Source organism: Empidonax traillii, unplaced genomic scaffold, assembly GCF_003031625.1.
Source record: "Empidonax traillii isolate 1590-97213 ecotype Southwest subspecies unplaced genomic scaffold, ASM303162v1 scaffold99:size1466351, whole genome shotgun sequence".
Taxonomy (NCBI): Eukaryota; Metazoa; Chordata; class Aves; order Passeriformes; family Tyrannidae; genus Empidonax; species Empidonax traillii.
In genome coordinates this window covers 642,775-664,867 of record NW_020955292.1, presented here as the reverse complement: position 1 = coordinate 664,867, position 22,093 = coordinate 642,775, and the positions used below count along the sequence as shown (strand labels likewise).

The 22,093-nt window shown below is 51.3% G+C and overlaps 3 protein-coding genes across 4 annotated transcripts in view; all 3 read left to right on the top strand.

Annotated features, from left to right (window-relative positions):
• Positions 1 to 11,355, top strand: part of PXN (paxillin) — a 45,701-nt gene extending 34,346 nt beyond the window's left edge. Inside the window, exons 7-11 of the mRNA XM_027881937.1 lie at positions 4,116 to 4,286; positions 4,633 to 4,806; positions 5,358 to 5,439; positions 5,774 to 5,922; positions 7,886 to 11,355. Coding sequence (XP_027737738.1) covers positions 4,116 to 4,286; positions 4,633 to 4,806; positions 5,358 to 5,439; positions 5,774 to 5,922; positions 7,886 to 8,152 — 843 coding nt within the window. The 3' untranslated portion in view covers positions 8,153 to 11,355. The remainder of the gene's footprint in view (positions 1 to 4,115; positions 4,287 to 4,632; positions 4,807 to 5,357; positions 5,440 to 5,773; positions 5,923 to 7,885) is intronic.
• Positions 11,356 to 11,550: 195 nt separating this feature from the next.
• Positions 11,551 to 14,651, top strand: RPLP0 (ribosomal protein lateral stalk subunit P0). Its single transcript, XM_027881939.1, has 8 exons — positions 11,551 to 11,657; positions 11,835 to 11,938; positions 12,244 to 12,419; positions 12,518 to 12,605; positions 12,871 to 13,017; positions 13,317 to 13,502; positions 14,103 to 14,243; positions 14,414 to 14,651. The coding sequence occupies exons 2-8, from the start codon at positions 11,885 to 11,887 to the stop codon at positions 14,576 to 14,578; spliced, it is 957 nt and encodes a 318-aa protein (XP_027737740.1). The 5' UTR covers positions 11,551 to 11,657; positions 11,835 to 11,884; the 3' UTR covers positions 14,579 to 14,651.
• A 236-nt stretch (positions 14,652 to 14,887) lies between these two features.
• GCN1 (GCN1, eIF2 alpha kinase activator homolog) overlaps positions 14,888 to 22,093 on the top strand; it is a 40,156-nt gene continuing 32,950 nt past the window's right edge. For both annotated transcript variants that reach the window (XM_027881935.1, XM_027881934.1), the window contains exons 1-10: positions 14,888 to 15,008; positions 17,010 to 17,112; positions 17,704 to 17,767; positions 18,318 to 18,449; positions 19,613 to 19,721; positions 20,383 to 20,481; positions 20,563 to 20,697; positions 21,178 to 21,246; positions 21,326 to 21,434; positions 21,849 to 21,923. In XM_027881935.1, coding sequence (XP_027737736.1) covers positions 14,991 to 15,008; positions 17,010 to 17,112; positions 17,704 to 17,767; positions 18,318 to 18,449; positions 19,613 to 19,721; positions 20,383 to 20,481; positions 20,563 to 20,697; positions 21,178 to 21,246; positions 21,326 to 21,434; positions 21,849 to 21,923 — 913 coding nt within the window. In that variant the 5' untranslated portion in view covers positions 14,888 to 14,990. The remainder of the gene's footprint in view (positions 15,009 to 17,009; positions 17,113 to 17,703; positions 17,768 to 18,317; positions 18,450 to 19,612; positions 19,722 to 20,382; positions 20,482 to 20,562; positions 20,698 to 21,177; positions 21,247 to 21,325; positions 21,435 to 21,848; positions 21,924 to 22,093) is intronic.

Here is a 22,093-nt window from a genome sequence, read left to right as displayed (position 1 = left end):
AGAGGAATTTTGGCATTGTGGAATAAATGTCATCACTCTTCCTGCTCACAATTGTCACTAACGTCTTTGAGTTTGTGCCGTTGCATCTTGGGGCTTGCTGTGACATTGCTCTTCTCTGCTGATACTTTCGCCTTTGTTATTTAGATTAAATCTTTAATCAAGAGGACGAAAGAGACAGCGAATGTGCACCCCGTGTCTCGGGAGCTCTCTCCAAGGCGTAAGCTAGGTCCTGCCATATTCCACAAGACTGAGTCCCAGGATCGCTTGATCGAAGAGCTGCAGGACAGACTGGGCGTCGCTGAGCAGGAACAGGAGGAATGGCAGAGCCAGGATGCCTGGCTGACAGAGGGGGTCACTGTCACTGCCAGACCCCGGGGGGAAGAGCAGAGTGGTGGACAGCAAGTAGAGAAGGTAGAAAGCAGGGATGTGTGCTGGGAAATCCCAGCGTGTCCCTCTGCCCACATAGCATTGTGTGGTGTTGCAGATTAACTTTGAGTGTCCTAAGCCACTTGAAATGAAGGGCTAATTCTTTCTGTTCACCCTTCTCTGGCCTGAGAAGGGAAGCAGCATGTGGTTCTAGTTCTGGATGTTTAGGAATTAGAGTGGGATCTGAGGGAGCTGGTGATGGTATCTGTTTCTGCAGCCTGCTGCTATCACATGTCAAATGTCCATGTGGGGATTATTTTTAAATCCACACTGGGAAGCCTGTCATAGAGGGAGGCTTTGTTTTTCTCAGTGCTGTACCTGTGCAGGACATTTTGGGGGTAAGATGATGCTCTTCCTTGAGCTACACAGCACGTTTTCTAATCCCCTTTTCTTGCTGTTTTTCTCCCTTAGATTAGATAAACATAGTGGTAACAGCCAGTTCCTTGTTGGTTCCTCTTTGGATTTATTCACCTTTCTTCTTCCTCCCTGTCTTTCTAGGTGGTTTTTCCTCCAGAATCCCCGCTCCTCCCAAGGAGGACAGTCTCTGTTTCAGCCTCTTCCCAGCTCCAGCCTTCCAAAGAAGCTGCAAAGACAGTCCCTGCTAATGCTGCTCCCTCTCATGTCTCTGGCCCTGGACCTCTCCTCCCACTTCCACCTCAGCCTTCCCATGTGCCATCTACCCCAGCTCCTAGTCCAGTCTCTTCCTCTTCCTTCAGCTTGGCTCCCCAGCCTCTCTTCCAGTGGGAAACTTCTGATGATGATTATCATAAGGTTTCTGTTGTGGGCACCTCTCCTTCTGAGGATCCCAGGCATTCCTGTTCTCCCCAGACCTGGACCCCGCGCACCAAGACAGTTGTTTCTGTTGGCTGTCAGACTGAAGATGAAGCTCTCTTCCCAGAAATGCAGACAGGCTTCTCTCCTCTGGTTTGTGTTTCTAGCAGTGTTTTCCAATCCAACTGCTGCTTGTAACTTGATAGCTCAGTAGATACAATGTTCAGGTAAGGGCTGGTGGTATGAACTGCTGGGTAGGAGCGAGGATTTATGGACAATGTCTAAGCCCAGTTGTAGCATTGCAGAGTACACTTCTGTGCAACAAGCTGCTGGGGTGTGTGGGTCATGTCTGTCCTGACAGTCCCTTTGTGCAGCAGGGACTCCATTTCCCTCTGAGGTTAAGAAGGTAACTCTGAAACGCAACCTGCAGCTCTCCTTGCCATTATCTCTCTTGAAGTGGGGGGAGTAAAAGATGGCAAAATCTCCATACTGGAAGGAGCAGATCAACAGTCCTTCCTGTGTTTGCCTGTTTAGACAGGTGTCCAGAGTGTGAGTGGATGTGGGGAGGAGATGGCACGATCAGGATGTGTGTTCTGCATCTCCTGTCAGGGAAGGGCTGTGGCTCTGTGGTGCTGGGGAGTTTCAATGTATACAAGCAGTGCAGTGTTAGTGTACAGGCAGCTCTCAAGCAACGACCAAGGAAACCTTTCTGCATCTTGAACTGTTGTACTTTCCAGGTGACCTCTGCTCTTCCCCTCGTCCCCAGTGCCAATCTGCTGGCTGCTCCTGCACCCCTGGGCCCCCCCACCCCTGGCAAGGCAGGACCTCCTTTTGTTTCCTCAGCATGGTGTGCTTTTCTGGTCAGTGTGTGCTGGGATCTGCTCCCGGAGCTGCCAGTGCATTAACGTGGATAATATCCTGTAGTGCATGGTTTGCTGCTCATAGAGCTCCTCACTGAACTTGAGTGATGGCAGATCTCGTGGGTGAAGGGTGGGAATTTGAAGGGCCTTTGCATGATGAATTTATGTGGATGTTGTGCTGAGTGTCCCCTGTAAACTGCAGGAGGTGGAAACAAACCTCTGTGAGCTGTCAGGAAGGCTGAGTCACCAGACCAGGTAGCCAGTGAGGTGTGCACAGGTGGTTGTGCCTGCACGGGGTCAGCTGTGGCTGGCAGGAGTGTGTGGTTCCTGAGGTCAGAGGTGAAGTGCTCTGTTGTTACATGTTGAATTCATCTCATCTGCCTTCTCTTTGGATGGAATTTATCACCTGTGTGTGGCACGTGTTCCTGCCCTGCCTGGTGGCCACAAACCCTTGTTTAGAGAGGAGATGCATTCCTCTCAACACGGTGCAGCCCTTTTCCTCCTGCTGTGCTGTGCAGGAAGCCCTGGATTTATCCTGGTGCTCTGGATGGGCTTTGTCTCCAAAGGCCTCTTGTCTCCTTGCAGTGCTGTGCTTTGGACTGTCACTGGAACAGTTTGGTAGCATTGTCTGCTCTGTGGTGGAAGGTTTGCTTTAGGCTCAGGACACTGGGTGTGATGGGGCTGCTCTGTGCCGCTGGACTAGGAGAGGCTGCAAGTTATGGGATGGCTGGGAGGAAAGAGGAGGGGAAAAGCTGCATGTCAGGCTCCATTGGGAGTCATTGCAGCATGTGAGGCAAGGCTGAGGAGTGTGTGAATGTGTTCATAAAAAAAGCTGAATTTATGTATGTCATGAGAATTTTTATACAAAGGAGCAGAAAACAGGATTTGTCACTGAGTAAACTAATCAACTGCAAGGACAAGCAGCTGCAGGACAGGGAATAGAGCTCCTCCTGTGGCTGGAAGGGCACGTTCTAGTACAGCTCTGAGCACTTCGGTATGTCCCTGCTCCTCTGGCTGTGCTGGCAGCACACTGGTGGGCTGTTCACAAGTGTAGATTTTATGTCTGTATTAATTTATTCTCTTAGTAAAAGAAAACGTGCTCCAGACAAGCATCTCAAGGAGGGGCTTCTTTGAGTGTTTCTAAACCTGACAGTAGCTGTGGCAGTGCAAAGTCAGCTAAAATAATCTCTCTTTCCTTATAGTGATTTGTCTGCAAAGGGGGCTGTGGTGGCCAAGGAGAGCATATGCTTTGTTTATAAGTTGTGAGCCTCAGTAAAACATTTCTCCCTCTCCTCTGGGAAGCCTTTCCAAGCTGTGTGTGCTGTGGTGGTGGGAGTTTCAGAAAAGGCCTCTGAGGCAAATCTCTGACTCCCCTTTCCTCCACCTGGTGTATTTCCAGGTCTGACAACAGACATGGCAGCCCTGTCTGCTGGGGATGCACTGCCCTCTCTGTAGGTGAACAGCGGGCAAGGGAGCTGCTTCCTTCCTGCTTCCACTTGCTTGGCTCAGGCGTGGGATGAGAGCCCCCTGAGAGGCCAAGGGGGCTTGACAAACAGATATGCAGAAGGTGGGGAGAACGGGGAAGATTTTCTAGCGGAAAGGGAGGTGAGATGAGGAAGAGGAGAGCGTCTCTCTCAGAGAGGAGACAGAACTGAGAGCAGCAGCATAGGAATGGAGAGAGGTCAAGGGGAAGGGGCCCTCTGGATGGCGTCTGCTTTGTCAGCTGGCCAGGAACTGATGAGGTAAAGGGAGATTTTTGGCAGAGGCTTAGACAGCACTGTACTTACTGACTGCCTGAGATGTGCTGGTGACTTCTGCTGTATGTGCAGTGAAGGAAAATCAAATCCTCAGTGCCCAGCTCTGCTGTTACACATCCCAGGGTCTCTGCATGTCTCTGCATGGGCAGAATACATGTGTGTATTTGATCCTGGCTCTCACTGCCTTCTTCAGAGACCTGACTCCTGGAAACCCCTCTGCAGAGGGGCCACTGGCAGCAACAGCAGGCATTTATCTGGTAAAGCACAGCACTCACAGTCTTTTGTTTTCTCTTCCCTGCAGTTCATGGCACAGGGGAAAGCCGGGAGCAGCTCCCCTCCATCCACAGCCTCCAAGCCTGGCAGTCAGCTGGACACCATGCTGGGGAGCCTCCAGTCAGACCTGAACAAACTGGGTGTAGCTACAGTTGCCAAAGGTGTCTGTGGAGCCTGCAAGAAGCCGATTGCTGGGCAGGTGAGTGGAAGGTGCTGTCTCATTGCTGAACCTTGGGCTGCAGCTGGGAGTAATGGGGAGGGCTGTTTCGTGAGGCTGAAGAGACTGGAGATGCTGGAGAAACTGAAGTACTCTATTTATCCACTGGCTAGGTACGCTGTAAGCTCCTCCAGTGACCTCTACCCTGCCCCTGAGGGACTGCCCTCTCCTGAGATGATAGGTAATTCAGTTTTCATGCTACCCCAGTCCAGGGCTCACTTAAGTAGTAGAACTTGTCATTCTTGCTGATCTCCAGCTGGTATCTTGTCATGTGCTCTAGGGGGGAGAGGGAGGTAGAGTTGTTCTTCATGATTTGTCTTCCCAACAGGTGGTTACGGCCATGGGGAAAACCTGGCACCCTGAGCACTTCGTCTGCACCCACTGCCAGGAGGAGATTGGGTCACGGAACTTCTTTGAGCGGGATGGGCAGCCCTACTGCGAGAAGGACTACCACAACCTCTTCTCCCCTCGCTGCTACTACTGCAACGGGCCCATCCTTGATGTGAGTCCCTTGGGAGATTCAGGGTGCTGGCAAGGTGCTACAAGGCCTGGGTGTGAAAAATTCCACCCACGTGCCCTGGGTGGAAGATTTTGTTTTAGGGATTTCCGTGTTTTCTTTGTCCTCGCTTTGAAAGGGAAACAACTTGGCCCAGTCAAATTCTTACATTAGTGAGAGGAGATAGTCCCTCTTACCTTTTGTGAAGTTCCTTCAGAACCACACATTGCTCCATCATTCTGATTCCTCAGCATTTGTGTTTTGGTAGCCTGTGGTAACAGGCACCAGTGCTAGTCCTGAGGGCTGGACAAGGCCCTGTGTAAGGGAGGAGGCAGAGCCCAAGATCCTTTTAGGGTAAAAAAAGTGTGCAGTGGGGAAAGCCTGAACGAGCCAGAGGCAGGGGCGAATTGACTCAGCTCTCTAAAGGACAGTCTATTTTAATGCTTGCTTTTGTCAGCACCAACATTAATGTGTTCTCCCCTCCCTCCATCCCCCACTCATCTCCAAGTTGAAACCATCATTTACCTGACTTGCACTTTGTGTCTTCTCCTGAACAGAAAGTGGTGACAGCTTTGGACAGGACATGGCACCCTGAACACTTTTTCTGTGCCCAGTGTGGAGCTTTCTTTGGACCTGAAGGTACTGCTGGTCAAGGAGAAAACAATCTCTCCCTAAAACGCAGACAAGGGTGTAAGGCAGAGCTGCTGCTGGGGGACAGTCTGAGGGGGCAGGGGAACTACTGGAGTTCCAAGGGAGCTGTTTGTGGGGGAAGGATGCTGCCAGTAATGATCTGTTCTCCCCAGAGAGGAAGAGAATGCATGTGCTGGGATGGGAAAGGAACAGAACAAGGACTCTGCTGTGTGTGTTAGCAGGGGGAGGGATGATCCCACCCACACGGGTTATCCCACACAGCTTGTCTGGCCAGAGGTGAAGATTGGGAGCTGATCCCTTTGCCTCTTCTCTCCTTTGGCAGGATTTCATGAGAAGGATGGCAAAGCCTATTGCCGCAAGGACTACTTTGATATGTTTGCTCCCAAGTGTGGAGGCTGTGCCCGGGCTATCCTGGAAAACTACATCTCTGCCTTGAACACCCTGTGGCACCCCGAGTGCTTTGTCTGTCGGGTAAGAAACCCAAGGTCCTTTGCACGACCCCTCTTTTCCACCCTGCAGGCATCTGGTCCCATATCGGGAGAAGGCGTCTCTGGGGCAGTGAAGGGCAGCCAGTCCCACAAGATAAAAACATGTCAGCAACCAAACACCTTCTTCTTCCTCTGCCTGTTTACATTGAACTTTCGAGCTGCCTTTCTCTTTCGGTTCCCAGCTGCAATTATGGGCTTCTGCAGCAGCTCACAGATAAACAGAGACATTTTCTGTGACCTTTAAATAATTATAAGCTAAGCTTCTCTCTGAGCACTTGCCTCAGCAATCAGATTTCGAGGATCTTCCTCCCATGCTCCATCTGACAATGTAAACTAATGAGACTGACCTTGTTCAGACAAACATACGAGTCAGTGAAATAGTGGCAGGCTCCATACAACAGGCATAATAAACAGGAATACTGCAGATTAAATGCTTGGCACTCTTTCAGAGAGCATTGCAAATATTAACTCTTGAAGGCCCCAAGAGATGAACTGAATCAACCAGTGCTTCCTAGAGTGGGAGAGAAGGGCAGAAACCAGATCAAGCAGCCAGAACCACAAGCTGTTGATTCCTGGTGTGATGCTCAGATCCAACTGTGACTGTACGGTTGGGACTGTCTGTGGCTCCTGCAGTGGTGTGCAGAGAGTGGAGGCAGAAACTGTGCCTGACTCTCTGGGGCTGGGGTGGGCTGTGCCTTCTTGTGCAGAGATTGAGGCTTTATCAAGCAGTTCTATGTTCCTTTCCCCCTGCTGCCACACTGCCTGAATTAGTGGGGCCAACGTGGATGTCTTCCAGGACAGGAGACGTGATTCTCTTCCTGTTTTTGCTAAATCAGAACAAACTTTTCAGCTGTCCTGCTGACTGAGGGAAGAGACTGTTTATTGAACAGTCAGCATTAGTAAAGTCTTGGACTCACTGCAGGCAAACTGTATTCATCCTGGTATTGTGAGTGTTTAACAGCTCTGCCTGCTGTTTGCTGGACCCCTTTCCACATGTTGGGCTCCAGCTGTGTGTGACAGTCAGTGTCCTTCCTGGGGAAGGGGACAGCAAAACCAGGATTCTGTAAACATGGCTTCTCCTCTGGGGCCTTGCTGCTGATATATTTGGCAAATCTGGCAGCGTCCTTGACTCTCTCCCACACTCCAATGCCTCAGTTTCCCACTCATAGAAGGATGGGAGTCTCCCCAGTCTGGTGGGGGTGGTGGATGCTTCTGTTGCAGGTTTGAAAGTGTAGAGTCCTCAGCTGCCTGACACAGAGGGGGAGGAGCAGCTCTGGACACTAATTAGCACATGTAGCTGGTGTATCCTCCTCTCCTTGTCTGTTCAAAACCATTAGTGCTGTAGAACAAACAGTTCCTCCCAGCAGTGATCCGTGTGTAACTGCTGGAGATGTTTCAGGTTGGACAATCCTTTGCAGAGTGTACCAGCCTAATGCACCCATTGTGGAGAGGTCACTTGTGAAGATTAATTGTGCCTCATTTTCTCAGCTGGAACCAGTCCAGTGTTCATCAGGATTCCGCTGCATTAAAGTCTGTGTTGGTCCCTCCTTCTGCCTGCCCTTGTGGAGAAGCTGGAGTGAGAAAAAACCAAATAGGGAAAGGTGCTGCTGCAGTGTTTCCCACCTCAGAGGAAGGAGTGTTTTCCTTTCTTCTCGCTGGACACATCTGTTAGCTTGTGCATAGTATTTCTTTGTAGAAGTGAAGCCAGCTAGGGGAGGGAGCTGGTTAATTCCCTTGCTTGTGCCTGCATCTGTCCACCTCTCAGCCTTTTATTGGAAACTCTTCTTGGTGGACAGAGTTTGGCTCTGGACAACAGGACAGTAGCGAGGGACAGCAGTTCACCTGCCCACAGAACAGCTCTGCCATAGAGACAGCTCATGGAGCTGCCCCTCCCCACATCCACGGCTTCTCACACAACCTGTCCCCTCTGCTTTATCCTCCTGCAGGAATGTTTCACCCCGTTTGTCAACGGCAGCTTCTTTGAGCACGACGGGCAGCCCTACTGCGAGGTGCACTACCACGAGCGCCGCGGCTCCCTCTGCTCCGGGTGCCAGAAGCCCATCACAGGACGCTGCATCACTGCCATGGGCAAGAAATTTCACCCTGAACACTTTGTCTGTGCCTTCTGCCTCAAGCAGCTCAACAAAGGAACCTTCAAAGAGCAGAACGACAAGCCCTACTGCCAGAACTGCTTCCTCAAGCTCTTCTGTTAGAGGCACCATCGACGGGCGCTCGAGCATCTTTCTGCCACCCCCTTGGCAGTTCTGTCTCTCTGAACATTACTGTGATTTAGGAACCTTACCAGGCAGGGGAGGAGGGGGGTGGGGGGTGGGGAGTGCTTTCTGCTGCTGCAGAGAGGCAGTAGATCCAGAGATGAGACGGACCATTAAACTGGAAACGCCCTTGCTGTGTCTCAGTAGAGAGAGGCCGAGATCCCTCATGACGGGTGTGCGTGTCTGTGTGTGTGACTGACAGCTGAGCTTAGCTCGAGGGCTCCAACAGGGAGATCTTCCCAGCCCCCTCCTGGCAGCAGGAGTCTTTGCCAGTGCGTTTCAGCCTGTGTCAGCTCCCTGAGCAAATCGAGACGCTTGCAGACAACACAGCCCTCTGCTTTGACACCTCCTTCTCAGGCTTCTGCCTGCAGGTGTACAGGGTGAGCGGGAGCCGAGCGAGGGCTCCCTGTGACCTCAGGGCCACCCTGGCTCCCCTCACAGAGCCACACCCTGTGTGTGACTTGCTGAGACCAGAGCACCAGCACAGGCAGCCAAGGCCCTGCAAGGGTCTCTCCAGTTCCATTACACTGTAAGGAGATAATACCACTTACTTTTTTTTTTTTTTAATTAAGAGGAATCAAGATGTTACTGCGTGGGGTGGGTTTTTTTTCCCCCTAGTTTGTTATGCCCTTTCTCGATGCCTTTTCTCAGCACACCGGAGCAGGAGGTGGGCCAAGCCCTGACCATCCCTCGGTGCTGATGTGTGCTCCTTGTGGGAACATCCCATGCCTGGCATCTCCATCCAGGCCAGCTCAGGGCATCTGTTCCCCTCTCCTGCTGCTCCTGGGAGAGAGGAAGAGGCATCATCCCTTCTATAAATGCAGATGCAGAGAGGTCAGAGCAGCCTTTTTCATCCATCCCTGTTATGAATGAGTGTGACGTGTGTGTGTTTATCTGGCCTGAAACTCTCCCATCTGTCAGGGCCTGAAACTGTCACAAGAGTGGGGTGAAGTGGAGGGGCTTAAGAAGCCAGAAGAAAAAAAAAAAAAAATCCTAAATTTATATCCTTTCTTCCTCTTTGCTATTGAGACCTGTCAGCCCTTTGGTGTTTCCCTTTTCTGTGCTCTTGTTAAACATGTTCTACTGAGAGATGCTACAGCAATAACCTTTTATATTGACTGTTACTGGTATAACAAGTCCCGTGGGTCAGGTGTGCGTGACACACTTGGGAGTTTTGCTATCAAAGTGAATACTGTATCCTGTCTTTGATAAGAACTGTAGATTTCTACACTGATTTTGAATTCATATCTAATTTACTTTTAATCCTCTTATACAGAAATTGGTTTTGAAGTGATTTTAAGAAAGCAACTTTTATATCAAGCTGTGCTGTTCTAGGCAGTGTGCCAGTTGTGCTGGCTTACTGCATCTATAACCTCAATGCTTTGTTAAGCCAAACTAACATTCAATATTTCCTTTTTATTGCGGGTTGGGAGGGGCTGGAATCTATGGGGACTATGTGACTTGTATTTTTTTTTCCCTAGCACAGGCAGGTGAACTGTGAATAGCTTTTTCTTTTTTTTTTTTTCCCCTCCTCTGGGTCACCTAAAAGTGTGTTTTCTGGTTTTATTGTAACCTGTAAACTGCTGTATTTGAATCACCTGCCTTTGTCCCAAAGCCCAGCTTCCAGGATGTTTGGGTAAGTCTTAATGTGATGCTTTGGGGTAGGAGTTCAAACCTTTGCCCTCTGTTTCTCCTCTTCAGCCACCTGAAATCAGAGCAGGGTATATTGGGGAAGGGGCTCTTTTTGTCCTGTAGAAAAAAGGTCTTGTGACTGAGGAGGAGAAACTGGGAGATACAGACTCTAGTCCTGACTAGCTGTGTAACTTTGGGCCAGTCACTAAACCTTACCGTGCCTCAGTTTCCCCATCTGTAAAATGGGGCCAGTTTAGCCTGGATTTGTGAGGTTATTTTGAGGCTTAGCTTGTGTTTGCTAAAGCACTTTTAGGTCTCTGGCTGGAGGGTGCTATGGAGAGGGAAGAACTGCACTGGAATTCCTGGTGCTGTTCTGTGGTACCAGCCGAGGCAGCCCAGAGAGCAGTGTTTGGAATAACTGCTCCAGAGTGCTACAGCACTGTCCCCAGCGACATCTGGGTGTGCTTTGCAGCTTGGCAGGTGCATTAGGGGCCCAGGGGTGGCTGTGCCAAAAACCAGCCCAACCTTGGGCTGGGATCTGCAGGTCACTGTCCCACGTAACCTTGTCGAGGTGCTGCTCTGCCCTGCTTGGGTCACTGAAACTGTTCCACTCATTTCCCCTACAAATGAACCTCAAGTGTGTGGGTGTGAGGCCGAAGGGAGCTGTGGGAGCACTGGAGCTGCGTCAGCTGGGCTGAGTGTAGCTCTGGGAGAGTTCATGAGGCAAGAATCCTTATGCATTTGCCTTTCCATCTGTGAAGTCGATTTGACCTAAATGGGTGTTCCTAAGCTGCAAGTGTTTTTCTCACTGAAAAGGTCAATCCTTGGTGCCGCTGAGGACACACAGCTGTTGTGTCCGAGTGTCAGAAAGGGATGAGATGTTTCTGGCACTGCCATTCGCTGTGTGTGACACCTGCAAACTGTGTAACCGTGTGCCTCAGTTTCCCTGTGCAGGGAGTCTTTAACCTACCTCACTCACTGCTAGTTGAGGGTTGTGTCAGTGACACTCCTGGCACACGTGGAAGGAAGGCCCTGGGTGCTGAGGGCAGGCTCGGTGTCCTTAGTGCTTAACTGAGATCATTACACATTTACCTCCTGCCTTCATCTGGTGCCTGACACGCTGGGATCCCGCACCGATGCTACTCTGCCAAACAAGGCCTTGTGGTGTCCCAAAAGCCTGTGTAGTTCGTAGCAGATGCAGCTCTGGGGTGGCACAGCCGCGTGTGGGGCTGGGGTGGTGCCGGGGGTCCCAGCCCTGGAGAGGAGCGGGCAGGGGCTGTGACAGGTGCTTCGGGAGGGTCTGTGTGTGCACCCTGGACCGGGCGCTACCCCCGGGGAAGGTCTTTGGCGCCACGTCCGGGCTGGGCTGGGGAAACCTTCGCTGGGTCGACAATTATTTGATTATATTTTTTTTCTCCCCTCCCATGTAAACTTCTAACTCCGCTTTTTTTTTTTTTTTTCCATTTAAAATTCTTGCAGTTACGCCAATAAAGTTTTTACCGTTATTCTCACGGCTGTGTCGCGGTTGTTTCCAGCCCCTGGGTTGGGGAGGGATCAGCCCCGAGCGCGTCCCTCAGGGCGGGGCTGAGGGGGCGCTGCGCTCCTCCCGCCGCCAGGGGGCGCCGCCGCCCGCCCGCGCGCGGCCGCCGAGCGCCTTCCGCTGGCGTCACGCGCCTCTGGGGTGATTGACGTGGCGGGCAGCCAATGGACGGAGGGGAGGCAGTGCCGCGGCTCGCTGTGATTGGACGTGAGCCGCGGTATAAAAGGAGTTGGGCCCGCCCTGCGGCCCTTCTTTCCCGGAGCCCTCGTGGAGGTGCGGGCGCGGCGCGGCAGCTCCGGGCACGGGCGGGGCTGGGGGCCGCGACGGAGGGGAGCGGACCCGGGGTGTACCCGGAGTGTACTCGGGGTCCTGGGCCGCGGCCGGACTGTGGGGAGGAGGGAAGGAAAGGGAATGGTGCGGACCCACCTGAGCCGTGCTTCTCTCTGGCAGGTCCCATCTCGTCTTTAAACCCACCGGGCGATCCTTGGAGCACCGCCGAGATGCCCAGGGAAGACAGGGCTACGTGGAAGTCCAACTATTTTATGAAAATCATCGTGAGTGTCGGCGCGGGGCAGCGGGAGGCGGGAAGGCCGGGCTGTGGGGGCTTGTTTAAAGAGACGGGTGCTGTAGGGTGTCTGCCTAAGGAAGAATTTCCTGTGAGAATCTGCTGCGGTAGTTGAAGAAGTGACGCGTTCAGGGATGTGACTCGATGGCTGAGTGAAATGTGCAGCTTGAGCTGGAGCTCAGCACTGAAACTTCTGACAGCCTTTTTGTGCATTTTAACATGCGGAGGTTTTAATGCTGCTCTGTACACTGGTCTGGATGTCTTTGTATAGTTACAGAGTTCCTTTTGTTACAGCAACTCCTGGATGATTACCCAAAATGTTTCATTGTGGGCGCTGACAATGTGGGATCCAAGCAGATGCAGCAGATCCGCATGTCCCTGCGTGGGAAGGCCGTTGTGCTGATGGGGAAGAACACGATGATGCGCAAAGCTATTCGTGGTCACCTGGAGAACAACCCTGCCCTGGAAAAGTGAGTACTGCTGCCTGAGGGCACTTCGGGGTGCTCTGCCTGGGAGGAGGGGGATGTTGTCTGAGAAACAGAACTGAATGCTGTCGTCTTCGCTTCAGGCTGCTGCCTCACATCCGTGGGAATGTGGGCTTTGTCTTCACCAAGGAGGATCTGACCGAGATCCGGGACATGCTGCTGGCTAACAAGGTAGGGGACATCAGCCCTCACCACGTCTCTGGGTTGTCATTATGGAATGAAAAATACAACTGAGTCTTCATGGAGGATACCTCATTAGTAGGAATCCTGAAGGGCTGGGAATTGGCCCACGTAGCCTTAGACAAACTGTTTAAGTTCGGGTGCATCACTGGGGTGTGCTCGGGTGAGTCCATTCTGGAGCAATGTGTCAGGAAGGAGACGATCCCACGAGATCTGAGGTGAGCATTCTTGCAGCTTCTCTTTTCCTCTCTCTCAGGTGCCAGCTGCTGCCCGTGCCGGTGCTATTGCTCCTTGTGATGTGACTGTGCCAGCCCAGAACACGGGCCTTGGGCCAGAGAAGACCTCCTTTTTCCAGGCTTTGGGCATCACCACGAAGATTTCCAGAGGGACCATTGAAATTCTGGTCAGTGAGCTGCGTGCTGTGGTTGTCAAAGCTGCTTTTTAACTGGGGGCCCTGACTGTGGCAGTTGAGGTTGCTGTGAAGGCCAAAGCTCTCATTAATTCTGAGATACTGTATGAGCAGTGTGACTGCTGCACTTTAGGGACTGGAAGGAGAGTGTCTGGCCTGGCTTGTGGAGTGCATGTGGAGTGCATTTGTTGGGCTCATTTGCTCCATTTTGACCATTTGTGTTTGTGTCCCCTTGAACTGATGTGCTGGAATCTCTTTGTGTGTATTCACTCCTTTTCCTCTGCTTTCCTCAGAGCGATGTGCAGCTCATCAAGACTGGAGACAAAGTGGGTGCCAGCGAAGCCACCCTGCTCAACATGCTGAACATCTCCCCGTTCTCCTTTGGGTTGGTGATCCAGCAGGTCTTTGACAATGGCAGCATTTACAACCCTGAGGTGCTGGACATCACCGAGGAGACCTTGCACAAGCGCTTCCTGGAGGTGAGCACCCCATCCTTTGTGCTCTGCCCCAGAGTGAAGGGCATTTTCTGGTATTTTCTGTAAGGTCCTGCAGAGCCTGGAGCTCTCCCTGGTGCCCTGCAGAGACAGCGTGTCAGGGAGTACTTTCTGTGGGATTGTTCATCTGAAGCTGCTTCAAAAGGTGTTCGAGGCTGTTTGGAATCATAGGATGTCCTGAGCTGGAAGGAAACCCACAAGAATCATGAAGTCCAACTCCTGGCCCAAGCATAGAATACCGCAACAATACCACCTTGAGAGCATTGTCCCAACACTCCTTGAGCTCTGGGAGGTTTGGAGCTGTGACCACGTCCTTGGGGAGCCTGTTCAGTGCCCAACCACCCTCTCCAGGGAGAATCTTTTCTTAGTATTTGACTTAAACCTCCCCTGACACAGCTTCATGTCTTTTCCTCAGGTTGTCACTGATCACCAGAGAGCAGAGATCAGTGACATTTAAATCTTCGTGCCTTGATTGCCCCTCCTGTTGGCAGTGTAGAAGTCACCACCTGGCCATCCTCTGCCGTGGTTTCAAGTCCAGGTTGTTCCCCAGAGCACAGAAACACGAGTCTGTCTCTCTCTCTGCAGGGTGTTCGTAACGTTGCCAGCATCTGTCTGCAAATTGGGTACCCAACCATTGCTTCTGTGCCCCACTCCATCATCAACGGGTACAAGCGTGTCCTGGCCGTGGCCGTGGAGACTGACTACACCTTCCCCCTGGCTGAAAAGGTAACGGCTTCGGTGTAGCTGAAGTGCCTTTGGTTCTTCATAACTGGCAGTGATAAGTGCCTGTTTGGCTCCTGGCAAGCTGCAAGTGCTGCCTTTGCCATTGCAAAGGTTCGGTCCTCCTAAGTGTTTTGTTTCCTGTGAGTTTACCTTTTTCTCCTGCTCCCTTGCAGGTGAAGGCCTTCCTGGCAGACCCCTCTGCCTTTGTGGCAGCCATGCCTGTGGTTGCTGAAGCAGCTGCCCCTGCTGCTGCCGCCGCTGCTGCTCCGGCCAAGGAGGCGGCAAAGGAGGAGTCGGAGGAGTCTGACGAGGACATGGGATTTGGTCTCTTTGACTAACAGCAGCCACCATCTATCTATCTGTGTCACAGTTGGCCTAATGGAAGAAATAAAAAGCTATTTTACACCTTCATGCGTGCCTGGGTTGATGGTGTAGTCTCCACATCACTTGGGGCTTGGGAAAAATGTAACCCGAGGTGGCCTGTGTACCGCAGGGGTTGTTCCTCCGGTCGAGGAGCTGCAGGTTGTTCCTGTAGCCCCGCATGCTCAGCCCTTCCCGGCCGGGCTGAGCAGACGCCTCGCCCGCAGCTGGTCTGGGCGCTGCAGCCGCCCGTCCGTGCCTGTTCCCCGCGCTCGGGCCGGTCCCGCCGTGCGGAGCAGCCGCGGCTCCCGGGCCCGGCGGGCAGCGCCCATCGCCCGGTGCCGGGCCCGCCCCGGAAGCCGCTACCGGTTCCGGGGTCGCGGTGGAGCGATGGCGGCTGACACGCAGGTGAGTGCGGGACGGGCCGCGCCGGCCCGGCCAGGGCAGGGCAGGACGGAGGGGGCTCCGCCCGGAGCCGCTCCCGCCCCGCTGCGCCCCCAGCCCGGCGGCGGGGCCCGGCCTGGGGCCGTGACGAGCCCGCACCGGCCATGCCCGGCCCGCGGGAAGGGCCCGCCCGCCCCCGGCGCTGCCCGGCGCGGGGAAGCAGCGGGGCCGGGGAGCAGCGGGAGCGGCCGCGGGGCTGGAGAGCAGCGGGCGCCGCCGTTGCTGTCCCGGTCAACGCCGGCCGCGACCCCTGTGCGGCTGCCGGGCTCGGCAGGCTCGGCCGTTCTCCCCCGGTGCCCCCCGGTTCTCGCCGCCCCGCCCCGCCGGGGCAGCCCGATGTGCCCGCTCCCCGTGCCCGGGCTGCCCGGGACCGCCTGTTAAACCCTGATGGGCTTGGGATGTTCCTAAGGCAAACCTCGCTCTTCTCAAGTTAGGTCCTCCTAACTTGTTTTATTGTATTACCTTTTTGTCGTCTGTATTTGCTCGCAGCAGCATTGCTTGTAGGCTGGCTCTGTAACGTGTGTGTACATAAACATCCTAATAAAAGTAAAAAGCAAGTGGGTGAAGCCTGTCCCAGCTGCTCTTCCCTGGTGACTGGGGAGTCGGGGTTTGTGCAGTTTCTGTAAGTCACTGAGGTGCTGGGGAAGTCCTGTAGTGCTATGCATAATTTGTAATTTCAGTTTCTAGGCTGTTGGGAGAATTTAAACACGTTTTTCCTGTCTGTACATCTGCCTGCTTGTGATTAAACACCTTGAGTAAGCGCAGTTTGGTTTGAGTTTGCATAGGATGAACTCCTGCATTGGAAGGTTTGAAGGCAGAGCAGCTCCTTAACAGCTTCTGGTTCTGTCGATTGTTGGTTGTCCTCCACAGCTCGACCCAGTCCTTGCTGTTCAGGGGTGCAGCTCTGCTTCCAGCCAGTTGTAAGGAGAGCTGGGGGTGTGAAGTGGTCACAGGCTCAGGGAGGTGTGGATGGTCCCTAAATCCCAGGTAGTTGCTGAGCAGGATTAGCCTTTCAGCGTGTCAGCAAAAAACTTCACTGAAAGCAGTTCCTGAGAGGCTCTTTGAAAAAGACTGAGGGGAGAAGGAGCAGTTTTGATGAGTTTCTAAAGACATTCTCATTTGCTGCCCTCCCCAAAGATGATGATTATTGCTGAGGTATAAAGTTGCTGAATTTAAGAGCAGGATTTCAAAAGCCCTCCCCGGAGAACTGTATTTTGGTTTACGTAAACGCAGAGGTGAGTGGTCTCAGTCCCCTCCCTCCAGCAGATCCCAGCACATGTTAACACAAGCATAAAAAAACCCTTTGGGTTGTGTGATGTGATTTTTTGTTTTGCTTGGGTAACCTTGGACACGGCTGATGGCACGTGGAGGGCTTTGGTAGCAAGGCACAAACTTTTCTAATCTGGCAAGTCCATCTAACAAAATCTCTGCCATATGCTCGTTAATTTTGGAAAAGAGGACGTGCCAGTACGCAATTTCACAACTACTGACACCTGGAACCACAGGTCAGCTTTTCAGATGGGGCAGTTACAGTCACCCTGGGTTGTCTGCAGTTTGGAGTCCCTCTGCAGGGCTGCCTGGGCTTTAGGCTATAACGTACAAGGAAAGCTCCTCTGAGTCCTTGCAGTGCATTATTTTTGGCTTTCAAAGGTCCTGTGCTCCAGGTTATTGGTGTCAGCTCTTACTCTGTGTTACTTTTAGAGGGGTAAGTGTCTCTTAGAGAGCATGAGCGCTGTGCCGGGGGGACAGGTTAACAAACAGAGCAGTCACCCTTCAGGCAAGGGAACGGAGTTTCATGGTGTGTGATACCAAGTGACCCTTCCCCGGCAGATGAGACCGTGGATGCCCAGCGTTTGGGCACTGAGAGGTCACGTGGGAGCAGATGACACGTTGTGCTTGCCTGGTTTGTGTTCTGTGGGTTGATATCAAAGGCGGTCTGATGTTGTTTCCTCTTTGTGGTTTCAGATTTCTGACACACTGAAGCGCTTTGCCGTAAAAGTAACTACAGCCAGTGTGAAGGAACGGAGAGAGATCCTCAGTGAGCTGGGAAAATGCATTTCTGGGAAAGGTGAGAGCTTGGGGGACATTGTCCTGCTTACCAGGGTGGAGGAGAATGTTTAGATGTTTTGTTTCAAGGGCTGTGTGAGGGGTGTTAGTGTTTGGGCACCATTTGGATCCTGTGCTCCATCACAGCGTTAATGCCAAGTGTGGAGTTTGTAGGTAGCACAGAACTCTGGTTTTTGGCATGTGTGCTTTTTCCAGTCAGTAGTTGCAGCACTGTGTGTATTAGTTCTTCATTAGTGTTTCAGTTGCCTGTTTCTCAGCCTGTTTTTTTTAATTTTCATGGAATATTTAGATACATGTCTGGAGAGGGGAGTGTAGAAAGTTTCAGGTGGTCTTAATAAAACAACTGAAGCAAATTTTTAAAACTTTCTTATTTCTCTCATTTTCTGAAGGTGGCTGTATTCCACGTGTTCTGATTTTTGCCATTATTTTAAAAAATATGCATAAAATGTACAAAAAGAGTGAACTTTTACTTGCAAGTAGTTTCACAGATGTGAAGTGAGCAGTTAACTGATTTCAATTGTGAATTATCCTTGTGTTAAAGATTAAGAGCTCATCAATTTATGAAGAAATATTTTGAAATCCATTGTTACAGATCTTCCAGAGGGTGCAGTGAAAGGCCTTTGCAAACTCTTCTGCCTTACTCTGCATCGATACCGGTGAGTAAATTGATGTGGAAAAGCTGTGTGATTTAGTCTGTCAGTATTTACATGTTTATTAGTTAGACTGAAGCATCTGGAAATGTTAGCATGCAGTGTCACAGAAATGTGTGTGACACTGAAGGGTGTCATCTTGTAATTAGGCTCTCAGGGTAGGTTTGACATTAAAAAGTTTTGCAACACCTGCCTTGCGTTTCACCTTTAATTTCGAAATTAAAACTTTTGTCCTGTGGTTCAATTTGCAAGAAAAAACAACCATGTCCCTGCGAAGCAAGACTGAGGTGTCTTGTAGATGCCTTTTAGACCCTTTTAGATAGGATTAAGTCATGGTGTGTTGTAGAGGAGCTGCTCAGAACCTGTTTTCTTCTGCAACGTGCTGGAGAGCCTCCACATAACTGTTGTCGCTTGGGGAAGGGAATGGAGCATTCTGCCAGAAACTTTTCCAGTCTTTTGGAACAGAAAGGATAAACTAGTTACTATCTCCACAGAGAGTCCTCTGTGTGATGCTGGCAGGTTTGTGACGCTCGCTGACTCTCGTTTGTCCCTGCAGGGATGCAGCGTCCCGCAGAGCGCTGCAGGCGGCCCTTCAGCAGCTCGCGGAGTCCCAGCCTGAGGCCACAGCGAGGAACCTCCTGCACTCCCTGCAGTCCTCAGGGATCGGCGGCAGGGCTGGAGCTCCCAGGTGCTGCATAAGTTGCTTTGTGTGGAAATGGGTCTGGCTTGCTGGTAGTTGCTCCTGTGTTCAGAGTGGTTCTGCTGCTGCTGCTTGGCAGAGGTGTTAAAAACCTTTAGAGACAAAGCTGTTAATGCCATTCAGATGTCCCTCTCTTACCTCTGTCTTGTCTTCTGGGAAGGCAGGGTAAATATCCTGGTATTAGTGCTGGTGGATTGGGTTTGAGTTACTTTGCTTTTGTTAAAGCTCAGATCTTTTATCAAGAAACAGTCTCCAGAATGATTAGGAGAGGGGATTTCCTTACCCATCAGGTCTTCAACTGGTGGAATTCAATCCCTTAGTATAGACAGGGAGATAATGAAATTGGAAGCTGAGCAGAGCAACAAGCAGCTCTTCTCTTGTGGTAACTTCTGGAAGCACTTGTGGTTCCAAAAGGTGACTTAGGGTATTGCTGAGCTGACACAGGCCAGCTGACACAGGGTGCCATCCTGTAGTGCTTCTGTGGCTGAACTAAGTGCAGCTTCAGAAAAATCCCTGATCTTGGTTTCAAGGCTTGCAGTGATGGGATATTCACCCTTCAGTCGTGGTGGCTGGCCTCGTGTGCAAGGGCATTGTGTACATTTTTTCCCTTTGAGGTACAGGTCTAAAGGGGATGAGGGTCCTCAGGGAGCTGTGAGATGGGATCTGGTACCTGGAGCTGAGGGCAGGGGGTGAGAGTTGGCAGAAACCAGAACCAAGCAGTGTGCCAGGAGGGAATGTGAGCTGAGGGAAGATTTGGCAATCTAAGGCTGGAAAGCTTTTGACAGTAAAGTTGAGCAGCAGGTGAGAAATCTTGAGTCACTTTTTGGGCACTCTCAGTTGGTAAATTATTTAACTCTCATTTCTGTAATGCCGCTGGGAAGATCCAAAAATAGTCTCTTTCTTCTGCTAAGGTTTCTTATTCCCAGCAGGCAAGACTTATCCTCTGGTGTGCCATTTGGAAGCTCTGAGTGTCAAACCAGAGCTGAAACAGCTTCTGAGGGCTGATAATTTCCTTTAAAAGCTAAGGCTTTAGCTGCATTCCTGTGTGACAGAATTGCCTGTGAGTCAGGTGCTGTTCTGACGTGGGCAAAGATGGGTCTGTTATGGTCCAGTAGACGTAGATTTACCTCTCTATCCTGTTTGTACAACAGTAAGAGCAGTGGATCTGCAGCTCTGCTGGCGCTCTCCTGGACGTGCCTGCTTGTACGCACAGTCTTTCCAACGCCTGACAAGAGACAGGGAGAAACATGGAAAAAACTGGTAGGTTCTTTTTGGTTTGCAGAAGTATCCCTTTGGAGAGAAGGACTTAAATATTTCTAATGTCTTTAAGTTGCTGAAACATGGCAAATAATTCTGAATGTAACTGATAACAGGAAGTTAAAATCCAGGTTTACGTGGGAATCTGGTGTATTTTGATCTTTCCTGTTCTGCTGGAGAAAGCAGGAGATGTATAAAGCATGAGAGAAGGGCAGTCTTGCAGCTGTGCATACAGAGGTGGCTGCTGGTGCTTCCAAGGTGTGTCTGCAGCGTGGCATGAAGTCCTTGTGCCTCCCTTGAAGTGTGAGATTCTGTCACACAGTATCAAGTAGCTTTTTACTTCCTTTTCACCTCCTTTAACAACACGAACCTGTGACCACGCTCACAGCACCTTGGGTTATAGTTGAAACACATTTTAAGAAAGGATGTAATCTGATATAGATTGCTGCTTTCAAAGGTGGAGTTTCCAGAACTGTTATTCATGGTTCTGCAAAGGGGTGCATGTGGGATGAAAGCAATGGCAGCTTGTGGGAAGAACTTCCATGACCTGAGGATATTTTCTTAAGCAGATTCTGCTAATCACTGGCATTTGGCATGTCTTATTTGATATGAGCTCTCAGAGAGGCAAGTGCATGAAGGTTTTCTTGGCTGTTGCTCTTGGCAGGTGGAGGTTCAGTGTCTGCTCCTTTTGGAAGTCCTGGGAGGTTCTCATAAGCAGGCGGTGGATGGGGCCGTGAAGAAGCTGAACAGGCTGTGGAAAGAGGTGATGTGAACCTTCTGTGCCACGTTCAGTAACTGTTCTGGGTTCTCTGGTGTTAACATGCCTTGCTCCTTTTCTCTTCAGAACCAGGATCTGGTGGATCAGTACCTATCTGTCATTCTTGGACTTGAACCAAACCAGAGTTATGCTGCGATGCTGGGACTTGTGGTGCAGTTTTGCACAGCCCAGAAGGAGATGGATATTATTAAACGATACAAGGTACATCCGTTGTACTGCTGGCTTTTTGGGGGAACAAGAAGCGTCATGGAGAAGGGGCTGAACAGATCTCAGTGAGGCTGGTACTTTGCATCTGCCCCTGTTTCACCATATATATTCAGTAGTGCTGCACTTCTGCCTTTAGAGGAGGTTTAGAGGAGGTGTCAGATGTGTGGCTGTTTGGTGTTGCCTGGGCATTTCTGTGAATTGCCAGCACTGCAGCTTCCTGCCTTCCCCCTGTTGTGGGAATGAAAGACAGTGGGTACCTCTCAGTGTGTGAGTTTGGGGCTCAAGATAGAGCAGAGAGCAGTGACTTCTGCTTGACTGACTTAGGTGAGGGTGGAAGCAAAGCTGCTGTGTCAGCAGTAGGGCAGCCTTCCAGAGGAGAAGGAGGTGGGGTGTCCAGCCTGGTTTCCTGACATTGTGCTGGGAGCCGTGTACAGGTTGTGATGTGGCTGTAACCCGGTGTTTCTGCTTGCTCAGAGTGCTCTGCTGGATTTCTACTTGAAGACCATCCTTATGAGCAAGACCAAGCCCCAGAAGCACGTGCTGGTGAGCCACTGCTGCGGAGGGGCCGTGCTTTGTGCCGTGGCAGCGCGGGCGGCGCTGCTGACGCTCTGTTCCTTTGCAGGACAGCTGTTCCCCGCTCCTGCGCTACGTGTCCCACGCAGAGTTCAAGGACTCCGTTTTGCCAACTCTGCAGAAGTCCCTGCTACGGAGTCCTGAGAATGTCATTGAAAGTGAGTGTGCTGTCTCTGTGTCGCTCTACCAAAGAGCCTGAAAAGCTGTTCCTTAGAGGTCTGGAGCTGCTGGGGCAGCGTTTCTCTGGACTGTGCTGCTGCTCCTGCGAGTGCAGGCAGCAGGATTGTCTGGAATCTGAGGGTTAGAGGTGGAGAAGCGACATTTGTGGTGTGATCCCAAGTGTCAGGGTATGTGATAGCTACTGTTTGCACCAAGGATGGGATTTCACAGCCGATTGCTAAGAATGATACTGAATTAATCTGTTCACTGGGCATCAGTTACAGTAGAGTTTTTTTATTCCTACTCCTTACTTCCCTGGCTCTCTTGATGTGTATTGTGGGGAAGGGTATATTAAAATGCTAAAAACAGTTACTTAACAGAATGTAATGTGCCATTATCTCTTCTGTCTTCAGCAATCTCTTGCTTGCTCGTGTCTGTGAACCTGGATCTCAGCCAGTACGCTCTAGACATTGTGAAAGGACTGGCCAGTAAGTGCTCTCACTTCTGGAGGGAATGATGTATTCAGAATAAAGCTTTCCTCAACTTTCTGGCTACACCTATAACAGCTTCATTACTGATGAAGAGGTGGTTTTACATGGGAGGGAGGATGATGCTGTAACTTGGAACTGGAATAATTCACGTGACGGTTCCAGAGGCA